We start from the raw sequence: 19,176 nt of genomic DNA, 5'->3' as shown, positions 1-19,176 counted from the left end.
CAAGACCAGGCCACCATGATTCTAATAGCTCCAAGGTGGCATCTTCAACCTTGGTTCCCTCTTCCTACAACTCAGCAAAAGGGAAATCATCACACTTTCCAACCTTGCTATCGCAGAATGAAGGTTCTCTGCTCCATCCCAATCTACATTCATTTGCACTCACAGCATGGTATCTCACTCCCAACAATTAGATACCTTGACATTTTCTGCACCAGTATCTACCATTATTGAAGCCTCTAGAAGACATTCATTCAATGCTGTTACTTTTTCAAGTGGACTCGCTTCACAGTCTGATGCAATCACTCACTGGATCCATTCACTTGCCCACTATCATTGGTGCTTGAATATCTCCTGCACCTTTCCAATTCTGGTCTTAAAACTACTTCAGTCAGAGTTCACCTGAGTGCTATCGGTTCTTTCCATTCACCAATAGACAAGAAGCCATTGTCTGTTCATCCTCTGGTTTCTAAGTTCATGAAAGGACTTTTTCATGCCAGTGGCAGGGATCTTAATGTAATACTATTCCACTTTGATGAAGCCTTCCTTTGAACTGCTCTTGACATCTATCAAGTATCTCAGTTGGAAAGTAACATTCTTTATATCTATCATATCTGCACATAGAGTCTTTGAACACCTTTTATGACATTCTACCACAACAGAATAGTTCTTCTCACTCATCCAAAGTTCCTCCCTAAAGTCGTCCCAGGGCTTAATCTAAACCAGACTATAGTTCTACCTGTCTAATTTCTAAGACCATGTTCTCATCCTGGTGACAATGCACGCTGTGCCTATCTTTTGATCCAAACAGAATTGGAGCTCCTGTCACCAAGAGAACCATCTCAACATGGCTGACTGACCATATATATTTTTGCTGTGCTCGGGTTTGGTTGACGCTTGAGAGCCTTGTCACTGCACATAAAGTACAAGCAGTGGTGACTTCAGTAGTTCACCTATGTTACACTACCATTGAAGACATTGCTGTAAGGTACAACTGCACCTTGAATACTGTGTGCAGTTCTGGTTGCTATATCTCAAAAAATATATAGCAGAATTTGAAAAGGTACAGAGAAGGGCGATGAAAATGATAGAAGGGATGGGGCGACTTCCCTTTGAGGAAAGGCTAAAGCAGCTAGAGCTCTTCAGCTTGGAGAAGAGACTGCTCAAGGGTGATATGATAAGAGGTCTATAAAATACTGAGTGGAATGGAAAGGATAGATGTGAATCACTTCTTCACTCATTCCAAAAAATACTAGGACTGGGGGGCATGTGATGAAACTACTAAGTAGTAGATTTAATACAAACCAGAGAAAATATTTCTTCACACAATGTGTAATTAAACTCTGGAATTCGTTGCTGTAGAACGTGGTGAAATCAGTTAGCTTAGTAGGGTTTAAAAAAGGTTTGGATAATTTCTTAAAAGAGAAGTCCATAAGCCATTATTGAGATGGCTTGGGGAAATCCACTCTTATTACTAGGGTAAGCAGCATAAAATCTGTTTTACTACTTGGGACTTGGGTTGACAAATATTGGAAACATGATGCTGGGCTTGATGGACCTTCAGTCTGTCCCAGTATGGCAGTTCTTATGTCCTTATGCAAGGCAGCCACTTGGTCCTCAGTTTATACTTTCACGCAGTGGTGTAGCGAGGGTGAGAGGAGCCCCTCTCCCTGCTCTCTTCTCCACTCCCCACCCCCTCCTGCTGTGCATGCCCCTTCCCTCTTTAATGTTCTTGGCACAAGCAGCAACCCCAACCTGTTGCGCCAGCATCGGCTCTTCCTCTGACGTCAATTCCTAGGCATGATTCCAGGAAGTGAAGTCAGAGGAAGAGCCGACGCTGGTTCGAGCAGCAGTTTGGGATTGCTGTTTGCGCCGGGAATGTTAACGTCAGAAGGGAAAGGGGGTGGAAAGGAGGACGGATGCCAGCGCCCCCCACCAAGACAGCACCTGGGGTAGACCGTCCCCCCCCGCACCCTCCTTACTACGCCACTACCTTCACGTCTCATTACTGTTTGGAGAATCATTCCAGATAAGAGAGCTGATTTTACCTAACATTTTCCATTTAGAAGCCAACTTTCCTCCAACCCATTTGGGTTCAGCTAGGGAGTCCTATATCTAAGAATATGCTGCCTGTTTGAATTGGGATAAAGCACAGTTACTTATCTGTAACAGGTGTTATCCAGGGACGGCAAGCAGATATTCTTAAAACCCTCTCGCCTCCCCTAGTTGGCTTAGCTTTTTTACTGAACTTTGGGTGGCGAGCAGGAAGGCACTTGCGCATGCACGGTGTAGCAGTCTTCAAATTTTAGAGTGACACTGCACTTGTGGACTGTCCATACCGGCCTCCGTGGATGATGTCACCCACATATAAGAATATTGGCCTGCTGTGCCTGGATAACACCTATCACAGGTAAATAACTGCTTTCTCCAGGAACAGCAGGCCACATATTACATATCCTCCTATTTCCCTCAGGAGTTGTATTCTTTCAGCTTTTGTATTCAACTGCCTGGTCCTACATGATTGAGGCAGGTGGGAATGGGAAGGTACGCACACACACACGCGTGGTCAGAGCTTCAAAAATGCTAGGCATCACCTGTGATGGGGTTTCATCAGATGACGTTGCCCATCTAGGTAATGTGTCCTGGCCTCTAAGAATACCTGCTACAGGTAACTTCACTTTCTTCACCTGTAAAAGAGCTATTTTTCTTTGAAGATTTGTTAATGCACCTAAAATATGTGTCCATTTCCAAATTCAGTTTAGTTAGTTGCTTTTACAAACCTGTGCTCAAAGAACATTATAATCCAGGTTTAATAGAGGCTTATTGACTCATTTTCCTCTGGTGATAAGTTCTATTTTGACCAGTAACTATATTTTCTCAGAGCAGTTTTAGATTAAAAACAAATGGCCCTATTAAATACATGAGAGCAGACTGTGCACGAAATGCAACCTTGAGTGAATATGGACTGTTTACACTCTGAAAGTTTCAGAGATACTGGTGTTTTACTTGGTTTTTTTTTTTGTGTGTGTGTGGGGGGGGGGTGTTTCCATTTCAGGAATAACTTTGGTAGCATGCATGGGTAATATCTCTAAGACAGCATTTCCCAATATTCTCTTCTCCAGTTTGTTTTTTCAAGATTGGTACAATGCATGTGCATGAAAAATTTGCATAGGTTGAAGATCTAATGTATGCAGCATAAGTGTATCCATGAATATTAGAATATCTTGAAAGCCAGATTGATTAGGTGTACCCATAAGACAGGATTGGGAAAAACTGCCATACACAGGGCTATGGAGTCAGTAGTACACCAAACCTTTGATTCAGACTCCTATTTTTCTGCTGTCCAACCCCAACTTTCACTATGTTTAGTAAATTTAAGAGAAATTGATTAATTACAGAAACAATATTTATTTTATGAACAAAGTTAGGACTAATAGACCATAAAATATATTAAAGTGTGATCAAAGAACCTAAACAAAAAAAATAAGTATAAAATGGTAAATTTTGCATATATTATGTAAATCTTTATTTTGAAGCTGGACTCTGTATATTTTAACTGACTCCGACTCCACCTAAAACTGCTTCCAACTCCACAACCCTGGCTATAAGGCACCACCAGTATGACCAAAAACAAATGATATAAACAAAGATGTAGTGATTTATTTGATGTGCTCACAATTTACCATTGAGTGGATAGTACGAGTACATGTATAAACAAAGATGTAGTGATTTATTTGATGTGCTCACAATTTACCATTGAGTGGATAGTACGAGTACATATATAATCAAAAGCATGTATGTTATATATGTGCATATATACATATTAGTGATCTTAATATGTATAGTCTGTAAAAAATTTTCTATTGACGTATCCATAACATTATAACCATTGATTAGAAAAACCTGACAATCGTCTAGTTACAGAATAGAAATAGCAACCACCCACTTAAAAATTCAGTGGCATTCAGATTACATTTTACAATCAAACATTTTGTTACTTTTTTTTTATTTAAAAACATTTTCAAATATGAAATGTTGGTAGAAAATCACAGTAAATAACCTTTGAAATAACCTGTTACTCTTTCTTATCACTATCTATTGATAACCTTATTAGCAACTACTTTATTTGACTCAACTTAATGCCATGCAAAGTTTTTTTTTAAAAAAAGCAAAATACACACCAAAAACTCCTCTATTTTCACAACAGGAAAAAATGTTAGTCTTGATCTTCCTCCAGCTCCTCTGCCAAGTTTGCATTTTAAGATTCATTTGCAAAAGGAATACCACTGGAATCCATCTGCAACAAAATCAAAGGGGTCAATATTCAGCAGTACTTATCCAGCTAGGAGTAATTCCTACCAGGATAAGTTCCACTAACTGAGTCCATCCCTAGATTTTCAGTAGCATTATCTGGATATCCAGTCAGACAGCTTTGACACTATCTGGGTAGTGCCAGGCGAAGCTGAGTTGCCTGGTTAGAGGTGTTATTTGGACTGCTAATCCAGTTAACAGCTTGGATTGAGAGAGGACAGCAAAAAAGGCTATTGTAATATTATATAGTTACCTTTATCAGGTACCGGTCTGAATATCTCTGGTACCGGGATAAGTAATACTGGCCAGTGTGTATCTATATATTCAACACCAGCTGGTATTTAGATACTGATACTGAATACCTTGGTGTAAAAAGCCCACAGCAGCTTGTATTTAAAAAAAATATATCCAGGGGAAAGTTTTAACTTTAGTTTGATTAGGCTAGAGAACACATTTTGATCTGATCTCTGAAGATCGTGCATTTGACTTGATCTCTGAGGTTTATATAGTTATGCTAGCATTGATAATTAAAAAAAGAAATTCATTTCCTGTCAGATAACAGTATTATAACTTTTCAAAATGTATAAATTTTCCACAAAGCATGATACTTTTTTTTAATTTTTTAACTTCTATATAAACTTCTTAAACTTCTTTGTAGCTTACTAATTTTATAACCTGAGATCCCATAATATTGACTTGTACACTGCCTTTTACAAGGGTAACATATGTTGCATTGAAAAGGTTTTTGTGCTTTAAATGTTGTTACATATTTTACAGCATTAGGATCTATGGAATATTTTGACATCTGCAACAGTTCAATGAAGTTTGGTAATTTTCTTCTTTTAATTATTTTTCATTGAACGGATTTGGAGTTTCATTTTGACAGTATTTACTCTGGCATTCTGTGCACACATAATTTGGGTTATGCCATGAAGCACTGCATATTTTTAGTACTGAATTTAAAACAGAATTCTTTTGAAAAAGGAGAAAACCGAATGGCGTTTTTGGTTAATTTCTTTGTTTGTAATCCATGGCACCTAATGTTGACATGCCAGTGTGATATCCCTTTCAGCAAGGAGCCATGCGACTGCACATCCTCTAGCAGATGAGTTGATGTCTTGGGCTTCAAGGATTATCTGCAGCCATCTAATCCACTTGTAGGGTGGGAATTGCATCTGGCCTTATGCATGTCATTAAGTAAAGCACTGGTACATACAACACTTTCCTTTTTCAATTCTATACTAAAATAAACTAATGTGAGTTAATGTTTCTGAAATTGAAATGATAATAAAATATGTTTAAGATCCAAATACAAACATTTTCACAATGTGACTTGGGTTTATTTTCATGTAAAGCAGGTTATTCCAAAACATGCCACCACCTAAATTGCTTCTTTTTATCTATTCTTTTATGAATTAAATCAAGGCTTTTTCTGTTTTAGTTTTTAAAACACTTCATATTATGTTTAAGATCTGGCAAATTAAAATTGTCCATTTTATCTAAATACCACAGAACTAAAAGCTGTACAGTTGATGCCAGCACTAATGTACTAAGCAGAGTAGGATATTTTTTTTATCATCACAGTTTACCTTTTGAAACTGATGCCACAAGGGATATTTAAAAAAAAAAATTTCTAGACACTTTAATATCAAGGCAAAATGAACATGTCACTTATGTGATGATCTAAAGATGTTTGTGGGTGGCATTCTGCTTAAGTTTTATTTTGTACCAATTTATGCTTATTGTGAGAATGTTAATATCCTAGTTGGGTCCAAATTTTTTGATACAGATTTTCAGTAGAAATTAATGCAGGGACCTTTATCAGTAAACGTAAACATTAATTGTTATCTTCATTCTTATAGTATTAATTAAAATAAATTAATCTTGTATTCTACATTGCACTTGCAAATCTAAAAGCTTTGCCTTTAACTCTAGAATAGAATTTACAAAGCTTTCCCTTTTTATTAGTATTCCTATCCATTTCCACATATAACATGTGACAATAACTCATAGCACTGTATATAAATGTTAAGTGTTCCTAAGTTTGTAAAATTTTCATTTTCATTTACAACAATCTATAGAAATAGGGCAGTTTTAATATTGTGAATTCACTTAAAATCTAACTATAGTTAGCTTAGCTAGTATCTCATAGTGAAACAGATTTTTTACATATTTTGCTTTTTTCCTTTACAGCAAGGAGCAAACAATGCTGAAAAATTTGATTATGTAAGTAGATATTAAATCTACTGAACTTATTTTTTCAGTTGATTTTTGTCTATAGCTGTACTTACTGGTCACTGAATCCACTGCTCATAAGTGTATTTTTATCCATTCATGACATCATAATTCAGTACAAGGTCAACTGAAACAGAGAGAGGTAAGAGAAAGACACTGAACCTTTCACATTGTTTTAGCATTTGTTATACTGCCTTTCAGTCAAGACAAAGTAATATATAGAAATAAAAGAAAGGAAATAAGGTAATACCTTTTTTATTGCATTATTATATTTCCTTTTTGTTTTATTTCTATATATATTACCTTGCAAAGTGGACGAACATGGCTACCACACCATTTCAGTCAAGACAAAGGAGCTCTCTTATTGTGAGCTTAAAAGTGGCCTGTGGTTTTAGTAGCTCAGGGCTTTCCCATGTACTGAGGCCACTTTTAACATGGCTTTAAAATGGCCACTTTTCCTGTTTCCCCCATTAATAACTGCGTTTTAATTTTCCAATTAGTGCACGGCTATTAGCATAGAATCCCTTACTGATGTCTATTTGCTAGGCGGTAAAGGTTCCCAAGCTATGTGCCAATTGTGCAGCAGAGAATGACACAGGGACAAATTTTTCCCTGTCTCCATGGGAACTCATTTTCCCGTCCCTTCCCTGTGAGTTCTTTTCCTGTCCCTGCCCCATTCCTGCAAGCTCCTTCCTCATCTTCACAAGCCTCAAACACTTTAAAATCATAAGTGTTCGAGGCTTGTGTAGTTAAGGCAGAGCTTACAGGAATGGGACAGGGACAAAATTCACAGGGACGGGGAAATTCTCTACTGTGCAGCAATGCAGCAACTGATTACCACTGGGTAAATCTGCTTCCCACCCCCAAACACGCCCCCCCCCCATGCTAAAAAATATTTTCTGTATTTTAGCACAAGCTGAATACAAAATTACTGCGGAATGCCTGAGCATGCCCCACAATAGTGGATTTTAACCTATAGTAAGCACGCATTAGTGCATACTGCAGCTTGTAAAAGGGCCCCAAAACAATTTACAGTCTTAAAAGAAACAGAAAGAAACTAAAATATATCATAGGAAAGCAGGAAATAATAAAAAAATGAGATCACAAAGGGGGTAAGAAGAGAAAAATATCCTACAAGAGGAGACAGAGCTAAAGGCTGCCTAGATGATCCTATGCGCCTTGAGCACTTGGAAAGGACTGAGAACAGAGAAGTGTTCAAGACTTTAATGTACAAGGACTTTAGTGTTCAAGAATTTAATGTACAAGGACTCAGCATGAAATGTGACAAGCAAGGAATTCCATAAGAATGCAACATGGGGTATAGTTGAGCCTTCTAGGACAAAAGTAGGCTATTCCATTTTCCTAGTGTGACGCACTCCATTCCTGACCCTGTGGGTTAAGCCAACCCCTCTCTCGTACGAATTCTTGTAGGGAGCAGGGAGCTTCATTTGCATTTTTTGCTCTGTTTCCCATCCTCCTCGGCTGTCCTCCAATTTCTTAGTTGTCTTCCTACAAGCAAGATGGTAGGAGCTCATGTTTTCTGCTTGTGTTTCTTTTCATTTAAATTTGGTCTTTTTCACTTACCATTTGTGAGGCTTTTCAGTGCTTCAGAGGGATCCCTCTTGTGGGACAGCTCTGGCTACGGGAGAGTGCAGACTCTGAGGTTGACGAGTCTGCTTTCAAGGGGTACACTGCTTTGCAGTACACCCACTTGGGCAGCCTGAACTATTAGTTTGGGGGGGTTCAAGGGTTGTTCCTTGGATGCAAGGCTCATCCTATGTTCGTCCACAGTGGGCTTGAGCACAAGTTGAGTGGCTCCATGGTTGTTTTTCCAGGATCGGGGCTGACTGCTTTCTTTCCTCCATTTGGTACGTGTGATCCAGTGGAAGTTAAGGTCTCTAGCCAGTTTGTTGGGCCCAAGAGGCAGTCAGAAGATGTAAGCAGTCCAGATTCTAGGCTTCTTGAAGCAGAGGTTCTCCCTGTAAGCTGTTTGCAGCTTCCATACTTGAAGCTCCCAGCACACAACGTGGCACATTGAGTACCGTATTTCCCTGCATATAGGCCGCCCCTCTGTATAGGCCGCAGAAAAGGGCGGCCTATGTTTAAAAACTCCGTATGGAGGAGAATCTAGCAAATAACATCAAGAAGGGCGATAAATCCTTCTTCAGGTATATTAATGACAGAAAAAGAAACACAGATGGGATAGTATGCCTTAGGATACCAGACAGGAACTATGTAGAATCGGACTCTGATAAAGCCAAACTTTTAAACTTCTCCTCAGTCTTCACTTGCGAGGCGCCGGGATCCGGCACTCAGCTGCAAACAAGGGAAAGCTAGGATGACCCGTTTCGAAATTTCGAGTTTTTCGCCCAGCAGTGTCTACTATGAGCTATCAAGACTCAAGGTGAACAAAGCCATGGGACCAGACAAACTACACCCCAGGGTGCTCAGGGAGTTGAGGGACGTCCTGGCGGAACCGTTATCCGCGCTTTTCTCCTGGATTGGACGGGTCACTTTCTCTATGCCTTCCCTCCATTCCCTCCGATACTTAAGACAGAAAATGCCACCATGATTCTGATAGCTCCTCGGTGGCCCAGACAACCGTGGTACTTCCTTCTACTTCAACTCAACACTAGGGAGCTTCTGCTTCTACCAGTTTTTCCCTCTCTGCTTACTCAGAGTCAAGGATCCTTGTTACATCCCAACCTGCAATCTCTACACTTAACAGCTTGGTACCTTTCAACCTAAAGACTCTATACAGTTCTCTCAATCTGTACTAGATATTTTGGTAGCTTCCAGAAAGCCGTCCACTCGGCAGTGTTATGGCCAGAAATGGACTAGATTTTCTGCTTGATGTTCCACTCACCATATGGAGCCAATGTCTACCTCCTTGGCTTCTGTTTTGGATTATTTATTTCACTTATCACAATCTGGACTTCAGTCTATATCTATCCAAGTCCATCTCAGTGCGATTGCTGCTTTTCATCAGCCTCTTGATGGGAAACCTCTGTCTACACATCCTGTGGTTTCCCACTTTATGAAAGGACTTTTTAATGTTCATCCACCACTTAAACCACCCCCAGTGGTCTGGGATCTCAATGTTGTCTTGGCTCAATTGATTAAGCCTCCATTTGAACCAATTGATAAAGCTCGTCTCAAGAACCTTACTTGGAAAGTAGTTTTCCTGATTGCCCTCACGTCTGCTCGAAGGGTCAGTGAGTTAAAAGCTTTGGTTGCGGATCCACCTTTCACAGTTTTCCACCATGACAAAGTGGTCCTCCTTACTCACCCAAAATTCTTACCTAAAGTTGTTTCAGAATTTCACATCAATCAATCTATTGTTCTTCCAGTATTTTTTCCAAAGCCTTATTCTCACCCTGGAGAAGTGGCTCTCCATACTTTGGACTGCAAGAGTGCCTTGGCTTTCTACTTGCAACGCACTCAACCTCACAGAACAGCCCCACAACTTTTCATCTCCTTCGATCCAAATAAGTTGGAGCATCATGTCTCGAAGCAAACCATCTCCAACTGGATGGCTGCTTGCATCTCTTTCTGCTATGCTCAGGCTGGTCTCCCTCTGCAGGGTCGAGTCACGGGCCACAGAGTTAGAACTATGGCGGCGTCTGTAGCTTTCCTCAGATCAACTCCTATTGAGGAAATCTGCAAGGCTGCCACTTGGTCCTCTGTTCATACATTCACTTCTTATTACTGTCTGGATTCTTTCTCCAGAAGGGATGGCCATTTTGGCCAATCTGTTTTGCAAAATGTTTTTTCTTAACTTGCCAACTCTCCCTCCATCCCATTATGCTTATCTTGGAGGTCACCCACTGTTGAGAATATGCTGCCTGCTTGTCCTGGGATAAAGCACAGTTACTTACCGTAACAGTTGTTATCCAGGGACAGCAGGCAGATATTCTCACAACCCACCCTCCTTCTCTGGTTGGCTTCTTAGCTAGGTATCTGAACTGAGGTTCCTCACAGGAGACGCGCGCCCTAACTCGGGCGGGAAGGCACTTGTACATGCGCAGTGCAACACTCGGAAGCTCTTACAAAGATCTTCAAGCAAGTCTGCTTTCGAAGCTGTCCGCTGCGGGGCTCCGTCGGTGACATCACCCACTGTTGAGAATATCTGCCTGCTGTCCCTGGATAACAACTGTTACGGTAAATAACTGTGCTATACCTCCCTCCCCAGTGTAGACGACGTGGTATTAAAGATGCTGAGGACCGCTAACTGAAATTTGTTCACAAAAAGTTCTCTGAAGCTGTGGCCTCAGGTTTGAAAGCAGCTGCAGTGGCATCTTTTATTGCCTGGGCTTGCCACTCCAAGTTGTGCCACAATTCAGAGACTGTTATTGGGAGGAATCTCCAGTTTTATTTTCTGGAGTGAATTATGTAGCTGAGGTTCTAAATGACCTTTCAGAATTGTGAGCAAAATGTCTGCTTTCCGCCCACAGAATGCTATGGCTCACACAGCGGGGGTGGGGTGGCTTCCTCATTTAAGGTGATCTTGAGTAAATTACCATATATGGGACATTTACTTTGGGAAAGGTCTGAATGATCTTATGGCCAGTGTACAGGATTACAAGATGAAGAATTTACCAGACAGCAGACCTAGAGGGTCAGGTCTTGGTAATTTTCTGGCCTCCAGATGATATTGCCAGTTCTCAGGAAGGCCTTTGGGCCAGAGATTCTTTCAAAGCTCCAGACTGGGGGGCCAGGTGCCCCCAGTCTTCAAGATCCTGTTCCGCCACGACTCCTAAGAAGCAGTTATGACGCCAAGCCATCAGCCGACCTTCTACGCATTGGCGGGAGGTTATCAGCCTATTGGGCAGCATGGGCGGAGATCACCACAGATCTCTGGGTACTGGTCATTCTACAGGAAGGATACTAGCTTAAATTCTTTCATCCCCTCCTGGACCCTTTCTAGACTCTCTGGCTGAGAGGACTGGGAAAAAAGCAGCAAAAGTCCAAGTATCAGTGCAAAGGTTGCTGGATGAAGTTATAGAACCCGTACCAGAGGAAGACTTGGGCTCCCGCAGATACTCAGTATACTTCATAGTGCCCAAGAGAGGCTCGGAAGACTGGAGGCCGATTCTAGACTTCAAAGCAGTGAACACTTAAGATGTCACATTTCCAAATGGAAATGGTGAGATCAGTGATTGTGTCAGAGGAACCGGGGGGAATTTTTTGCTTCACTGGATATGATGGAGGCCTGACTGGGGGGCACATTGTGAGGGGCATCCAGTTCACAGATGCTGGGCCCCTTTCCAGAGGAAATGGTCAATCAACCACTTGAATCTTTGAGCCACCGCTTGGTTCTTCAGACGATCGGGAGTGCACTGTACAACAAAGTTTTCTTAGACAGCACAATGGCTAGGGGGCACCAAGAGTGCTGCGCTAAGCTTGGAAGCCCTGGTGATGTTCAATGGACGGTGGCCCATCTTCTGGCGTGATCAGCAGCAAATGTGGCATTGTGCAAGCGGATTTCCTAATCCAGAAGACCCTGGATCCCAGAGAGTGGTCACTGTCTCAGGGAGCCTTCACCTGCATGGTGAATTGGTTGAGGCACCCAACATACGATCTAGATCTTCAATCTCTCCCTAAGTACGGGGAGAGTCCCCCTGGACTGGAAAACTGCCAATGTTGTTCCTCTGCACAAAAAGGGTTGCAGAGCGGAGGCTGCGAATTACAGACCAGTAAGTCTCACATCAATAGTGTGTAAACTCATGGAAACTCTACTTAAAGGCAAATTAGACACGATATTGGATGAGGGAAATCTGAGGGATCCCTGTCAACATGGATTCACTAGGGGCAGGTCATGCCAATCCAATCTCATCAGCTTCTTTGACTGGGTGACAGGAAAACTAGACTCGGGAGAGTCTCTGGACATAGTGTACTTGGATTTCAGTAAAGCTTTTGACAGTGTCCCGCACCGTAGACTATTAAACAAGATGAAATCAATGGGGTTGGGTGAGAAACTAACTGCATGGGTCAATGATTGGCTGAGTGGAAGACTTCAGAGGGTGGTGGTCAACGGCACCCTCTCTGAGACATCGGAGGTGACTAGCGGAGTGCCGCAGGGATCAGTACTGGGACCGTCCCTTTTCAACATATTCATAAGGGACTTGACCCGGGGGCTTCAGGGAAAAGTAGCACTGTTCGCCGACGACGCCAAACTGTGTAACATAGTAAGTGAAAGCAATCTCAAGGATAATATGACGCAGGATCTGATCACGTTGGAAAACTGGTCCTCGACATGGCAGCTGGGATTCAACGCTAAGAAGTGTAAGGTCATGCATCTCGGCAGCAGAAATCCATGCAGAACATACACCTTGAATGGAGAAGCACTAGCTAGGACTTCAGAAGAACAGGACTTGGGAGTAATCATCAGTGCAGACATGAAGGCTGCCAAACAAGTAGAGAAGGCCTCGTCCAAGGCAAAGCAAATGATGGGATGTATCAAGAGAAGCTTCGTCAGCCGCAAACCTGAAGTCATAATGCCACTGTATAGAGCCATGGTGAGACCTCATCTGGAATACTGTGTGCAATTCTGGAGGCCACATTACCGTAAAGATGTGCTTCGAGCCGAGTCGGTCCAGCGGATGGCCACTAGAATGGTCTCCGGACTCAAGGGTCTCTCATACGAAGAAAGACTGGGCAAATTACAGCTCTATACTCTAGAGGAACGCAGGGAAAGGGGTGACATGATATTGAACCATACCATGTTGTGGTCACTGGAGGCCAATGTGTCGCCCACCGAGACCTCTGTGACACTTTCTCCATTGGTAAGTATCAGGTCCAGTATTGCCTGATCCCTTGTCGGTTCCAACACCAGTTGTATGAAAGGAGCAAGCCTCAGGCAACTGGTGTTGGAACCGACAAGGGATCAGGCAATACTGGACCTGATACTTACCAATGGAGAAAGTGTCACAGAGGTCTCGGTGGGCGACACATTGGCCTCCAGTGACCACAACATGGTATGGTTCAATATCAGGAAAGGTTTCACTAAATCTACTACACTAACCAAAGTCCTCAAATTCAAGGACACAAATTTCAAAGAAATGGGAGACTTCGTTCACCAGGCGCTACAAAGCCAAGAAGAAACCGATAACGTGGAAGACATGTGGTCGACTTTGAAAGCAACCATACAAGAAGCAACAAACCGCTATGTAAAATCAGTAAGTAAACGGAGAAGGAACAATAAGCCACAGTGGTTTACTGCGGAGATCTCAGACCTGATCAAGGAGAAGAAAAAAGCATTCATCTCTTACAAACAATCAGGGAAGCAGGACTCTAGAGCAGACTACCTGACCAAATCAAAAGCCGTCAAAACAGCAGTCAGGGAGGCTAAATTCCTCATGGAGGAGTCTCTAGCAAAGAACATCCAGAAGGGAGATAAATCCTTCTTCAGGTATATCAGTGATAGAAGAAAAAACTCAGGCGGGATTGTACGTCTTAGGAATCCAGATGGAGACTATGTGGAAAAGGATTCGGAAAAAGCCCAACTATTAAATGAATACTTCTGCTCAGTCTTCACCCGAGAAGCGCCAGGGTTCGGCCCTCAGCTACAGACAAGGGTTGGCTCAGTTGACCCGTTTAGTAACTTTGTGTTTACGCCCAGCAGTGTCTACGGTGAGCTGTCAAAGCTCAAGGTTAACAAAGCAATGGGGCCGGACAACCTGCACCCCAGGGTGCTTAGGGAGCTGAGTGATGTCTTGGCGGAGCCACTGTCCACGCTCTTCAACCTCTCCCTTAGTACAGGCAGCGTCCCGTTGGACTGGAGGACGGCTAACGTCATTCCGCTGCACAAGAAAGGCTCAAAGATGGAGACAGCAAACTACAGACCAGTGAGTCTAACATCGATAGTGAGCAAACTAATGGAAACTCTAATCAAACACCAATTAGATAAGATCCTGGATGAGGAGAATCTACGGGATCCCCGACAACATGGATTTACTAAGGGGAGATCCTGCCAATCCAACCTGATCAGCTTCTTTGATTGGGTGACAGGGAAGCTGGATATTGGGGAGTCCCTGGACATCGTGTACCTGGACTTTAGCAAAGCATTCGATAGCGTACCACACCGCAGGTTACTGAGCAAGATGAGTTCTATAGGATTAGGTAACACATTGACGAAATGGGTTGGGAGCTGGCTTGGAGGTAGGCTCCAAAGGGTGGTGGTGAACGGCACCCCCTCCGAAATGACGGAGGTGATTAGTGGAGTACCACAGGGCTCAGTCTTGGGCCCAATCCTATTCAACATCTTTATAAGAGACCTGGCAGAAGGGCTTCGAGGTAAAATAACATTATTCGCCGATGACGCCAAACTGAGTAATGTAGTGGGCAAATGCACAACAGACGAAGATTCAATGCCCGACAACATGATGCACGACCTACTCCTACTGGAGCGATGGTCTAGGACATGGCAACTCAACTTCAATGCCAAAAAATGCAAAGTTATGCACCTGGGCAGCCAGAATCCATGCAAGTCTTATACCCTTAATGGCGAGATCCTAGCAAAAACGGTAGCAGAACGAGACTTGGGGGTAATCGTCAGTGAGGACATGAAGTCTGCCAATCAAGTGGAGCAGGCTTCGTCCAAGGCAAGACAAATCATGGGCTGCATACGAAGGGGTTTCGTCAGTCGTAAGGCGGAAGTCATTATGCCATTGTATAGATCCATGGTGAGGCCCCACCTGGAATACTGTGTGCAATTCTGGAGGCCGCATTATCGCAAGGATGTGCTGAGACTGGAGTCGGTGCAAAGAATGGCCACCCGGATGGTCTCGGGACTCAAGGATCTACCATACGAAAAACGGCTTGACAAATTACAGCTATACTCGCTCGAGGAGCGCAGAGAGAGGGGAGACATGATTGAGACGTTCAAGTATCTTACGGGCCGCATCGAGGCGGAGGAAGATATCTTCTTTTTCAAGGGTCCCACGACAACAAGAGGGCATCCGTTGAAAATCAGGGGCGGGAAACTACGAGGTGACACCAGGAAATTCTTTTTCACTGAAAGAGTGGTTGATCGTTGGAATAGTCTTCCACTACAGGTGATTGAGGCCAGCAGCGTGCCTGATTTTAAGGCCAAATGGGATCGGCACATGGGATCTATTCACAGGGCAAAGGTAGGGGAGGGACATTAAGGTGGGCAGACTAGATGGGCCGTGGGCCCTTATCTGCCGTCTATTTCTATGTTTCTATGTTTCTATGAGACATTTAAATACGTCACAGGTCGTGTAGAGCTGGAAGACGACATATTCGTTCCCAAGGGACCCTCGGTCACAAGGGGGCACCCGCTTAAACTTAGAGGAGGGAAATTTAGTAGTGACACCAGGAAGTACTTCTTCACAGAAAGGGTGGTGGATCATTGGAACAAACTTCCGGTGCAGGTGATCAAGGCCACCAGGGTGCTCGACTTTAAGAATAAATGGGACATCCACGTGGGATCCCTACGAAGGTCGAGCTAAGGAACTAAGTCATATGCACTCAGACTTAATGGGGTGGGTCAGTAGAGTGGGCAGACTTGATGGGCTGTAGCCCTTTTCTGCCGTCATCTTTCTATGTTTCTATGTTTCTATAGATGGCGGTTCAGTTCTTCGGTTCAAGATACGAGCTAGAAAGCGAAGGCCTGGACGCTCTGGTGCAACACTGGCCAAAGGCAGGTAGTCTTTATGCCTCCCCTCCATAGTCCTTGATAGGCTGACTTCTGCAAAAGATCATAGTGCACCAGGAGGCGGTGATTCTACCATAGTATGCAGATCTGGTCCATCTGCAAAGGAATCAAAGTCTCAAACTTCCTCCACCATCCCTGGCTGCTTCATGCTGGGTCCAATTGCCCTGCAGATTCCAGAATGCTTTGGTCTTATGGCATAGCTTTTGAGCGTGTGATGCTATCGCTTAAAGGCTGTTCAGATGGAGAGGTTTCCATCCTTCTAAGATGCAGGAAGAAGGCAAATGTAGCAGCATATGCGAAAGCCTGAAAGTGTTCCAAACTTGGTACACTCAGAGGAGTGAGGACCCGAGCTTGGCATTGATCTCTGTGGTACTTGCCTTCCTGCAGGAAAGTCGGGAAAAAGGCTTAACTATTGGCTTCTTGAAAGTTCAGATTGTGGGGCTTCCTGTTTGAGGGCTAGGATTAATAAGTGCACCATAACCACACATCCAGATGTGTCCAGGTTTCTTAAGGGCGCATCAGGACTCTGCCCTCCATTGTGTCAGCCTTTTTCCAACAAGGAGTCTTGTCCTCTAGTTGCTAGCGAGAGTGCACTATGATCCTTTGGAATACACTTTCTTTAGGGACCTTACCGTCAAGACAGTGCTTTTGGTGGCGATCACATCTGCCCAAAGAGTGTTGGGAATTTCAGGCTTTGTCCTGCAGAGATCCTTTTCTCAGGAACTCGTATTTATGTGTGATTTTGCGCAATCCCCTCTTTTTTGCTGAAAGTGTTTTTCAGTTTCCAATCAACCAAGCAATGAACTTGCCTGCCTTCACAATCTTGGGATTGAGAAAGTGATCAGGTGTTCAAATTATTGGATGGGCTCAGACTCTTGCTGCAGTATCTAGAGGTCTTGAACAAATTTTGATTATCTGATCATCTGTTCGTACTGGATGGGGCTGCCCGTAAAGATCAACCAGCCTCGAAAGCGACCATTTCAAGATGGATTCGTATGCCCATTTCTTCAGCATATATCTGAAGTGGAAAATGTCCACCTATATCCGTAAAAGCACACTCTACTAGAAGTAGTGCTGCCCAATTCAGGAAAAAAAAATTTGATTCGATTTCAGTCTATTGAATCGATTATTCGATTTGATTCGATTTTCCTGCCCAATTGGGTGTGTGTTTGTTTTTCAAACATCCTGGTGGGTTTATTTTATACTGAATCAGAAACCAAGGACTGGCCTCAACGATGAAGCGAGAACACACAACAAGGAGTCGTGAGGATAAGATGTCTGGAATTCAGCCAAGGGTATATAGTTCAAAAAGTCACTTTATTGGTGAATTTGTCAAAATAGCTGAAAGACTCGACATTGGCAGTGTTTCGGTGCATGTGCCTTTATCAAGAGTCTAAAAGACCATGTTAAAACAAAATAAAACATAATTAAAGACATAATTAAAAAAAACATCATAAAAACATGTATATAAATGTAAAAGAGAAGGAAGAGGTGAGAGACAAGAAGGCATCTTGGTATTAGGACGCTTTTAGAACTGCTCCTGCTTTTTGTTTCTAATTTCTTCATGTGATGCCTAAGAGAAGAGGTAGAGTGGCTGTTTCAGCCCAACAGCCTGCTCCTACCTTGATGAGACAGGGCATTCTTACGGGCTTTGTGTCTTCCTCACCTCGGGGTGAACCTGCTGAGCCGAACGCGAGGGAGGCCACCGGCTTTGGGAAGCGAAGTTTCGCTTAGCCCTTTGGGACAAGCCCCTCCCCTGCAGCCGAGAGAGAGTGGAATTTCGGCAGAGACTTCGGTGGTGGAAGGAATGCAGCCTCCGGAGCTTATGGGCATGCCGGCTCCACAGGAGTCCTCGGCTGGAGAATCTGAGGCAGGAGAGGAGATAGTTGCCTCATTGGAAAGAAGTACAGCTTTAGTTATTCAATCTCTTACTGAGGTTGCATTGGATTCTATCTGGACAGCGTTGGACTCCTTCTATAAGGTATGCCAAGGAATTTTTCCTCTTGTTCAAATTCAAACTACTAAACTTAATAAGTTTGAAGAGGAATTAAAGTCACAGGGAGAGAAAATTAAATCCTTGGAAATTACAATTCAAAAAGTGCAAGCCTCATCTGGAGTTATATTACAGGATAAGTTTGTCCTATTGAGGAAAGTAGAGAATTTTATGAAGCAATTGAATCTTAGGTTACTGAACTTTCCCAAGATATTGACAATGTCACCTAAAGAAACATTTTATAAATTTCTGAAAGAAGTGTTTAAATATCCGGATGAAGGACTTACACTTTTACATAAAATATACTTTTTGTCGGCGTTCTCAAAAATACCTTTCTCTTTTGACCCTGAGACTCAACCTCAGGCAACAACTCTTGAGTCCTATGGACCTTTCAAACTTATTAGAAAGTTCTCAAGATGAAGTTATTACATGTGCTACACTTCTTGTGACATTTGTGTTCCAACAAGATAGGGAAGCACTCCTTTGCCTTTTTTTTAGGCAGGGAGAAACTTCCTTTTTGGAAAGGAAGTTTTCTATGTTCCCAGATGTTTCAAGAACAACGCAAACAAGAAGGAAAAAGTTCCTTGGAATGAAAGAAGATGTGAAATCACTGGGGGCTAAATTTCAGTTACGCTATCCCTGTAAATGTTTGATCTATGTGTTTTATGAGCCCTCCCAATTACAATTTTTTTTAGAAGGAAAGGAGGTAGTTCTGCAGGGTACTAGGTGAATCCTATTGCTTGGTCCATTAATAACTGAGGATGACTTCCTCCTTTTTCTTTACAGCATTGGGAATATGTATCACTCCTTCTGATGTGTGAAATTGTCTCTCCAGTGTGTGGACTGTAATTGAGTCTTAAAATTATTTGTCTAACAGATTAATGTTTGGAATAGTTAAAATTTTTATTTTTGTTATATAAAATGACAAGGCTCTTGTGAACTTCAATAACTTTATTGTTGA

General features: G+C 42.7%; 1 protein-coding gene across 3 annotated transcripts in view; it reads left to right on the top strand.

Moving 5' to 3' along the window:
* Nucleotides 1-19,176, top strand: part of GLS (glutaminase) — a 281,149-nt gene that overhangs the window by 134,190 nt on the left and 127,783 nt on the right. For all 3 annotated transcript variants that reach the window (XM_033944403.1, XM_033944405.1, XM_033944404.1), the window contains exon 8: nt 6,502-6,534. In XM_033944403.1, the coding sequence (XP_033800294.1) occupies nt 6,502-6,534 (33 nt within the window). The remainder of the gene's footprint in view (nt 1-6,501; nt 6,535-19,176) is intronic.

Source organism: Geotrypetes seraphini, chromosome 5, assembly GCF_902459505.1.
Source record: "Geotrypetes seraphini chromosome 5, aGeoSer1.1, whole genome shotgun sequence".
Classification (NCBI taxonomy): domain Eukaryota; kingdom Metazoa; phylum Chordata; class Amphibia; order Gymnophiona; family Dermophiidae; genus Geotrypetes; species Geotrypetes seraphini.
The sequence above is the reverse complement of the archived record's forward strand: the minus strand, read 5'-3'. Positions and strand labels throughout refer to the sequence as shown.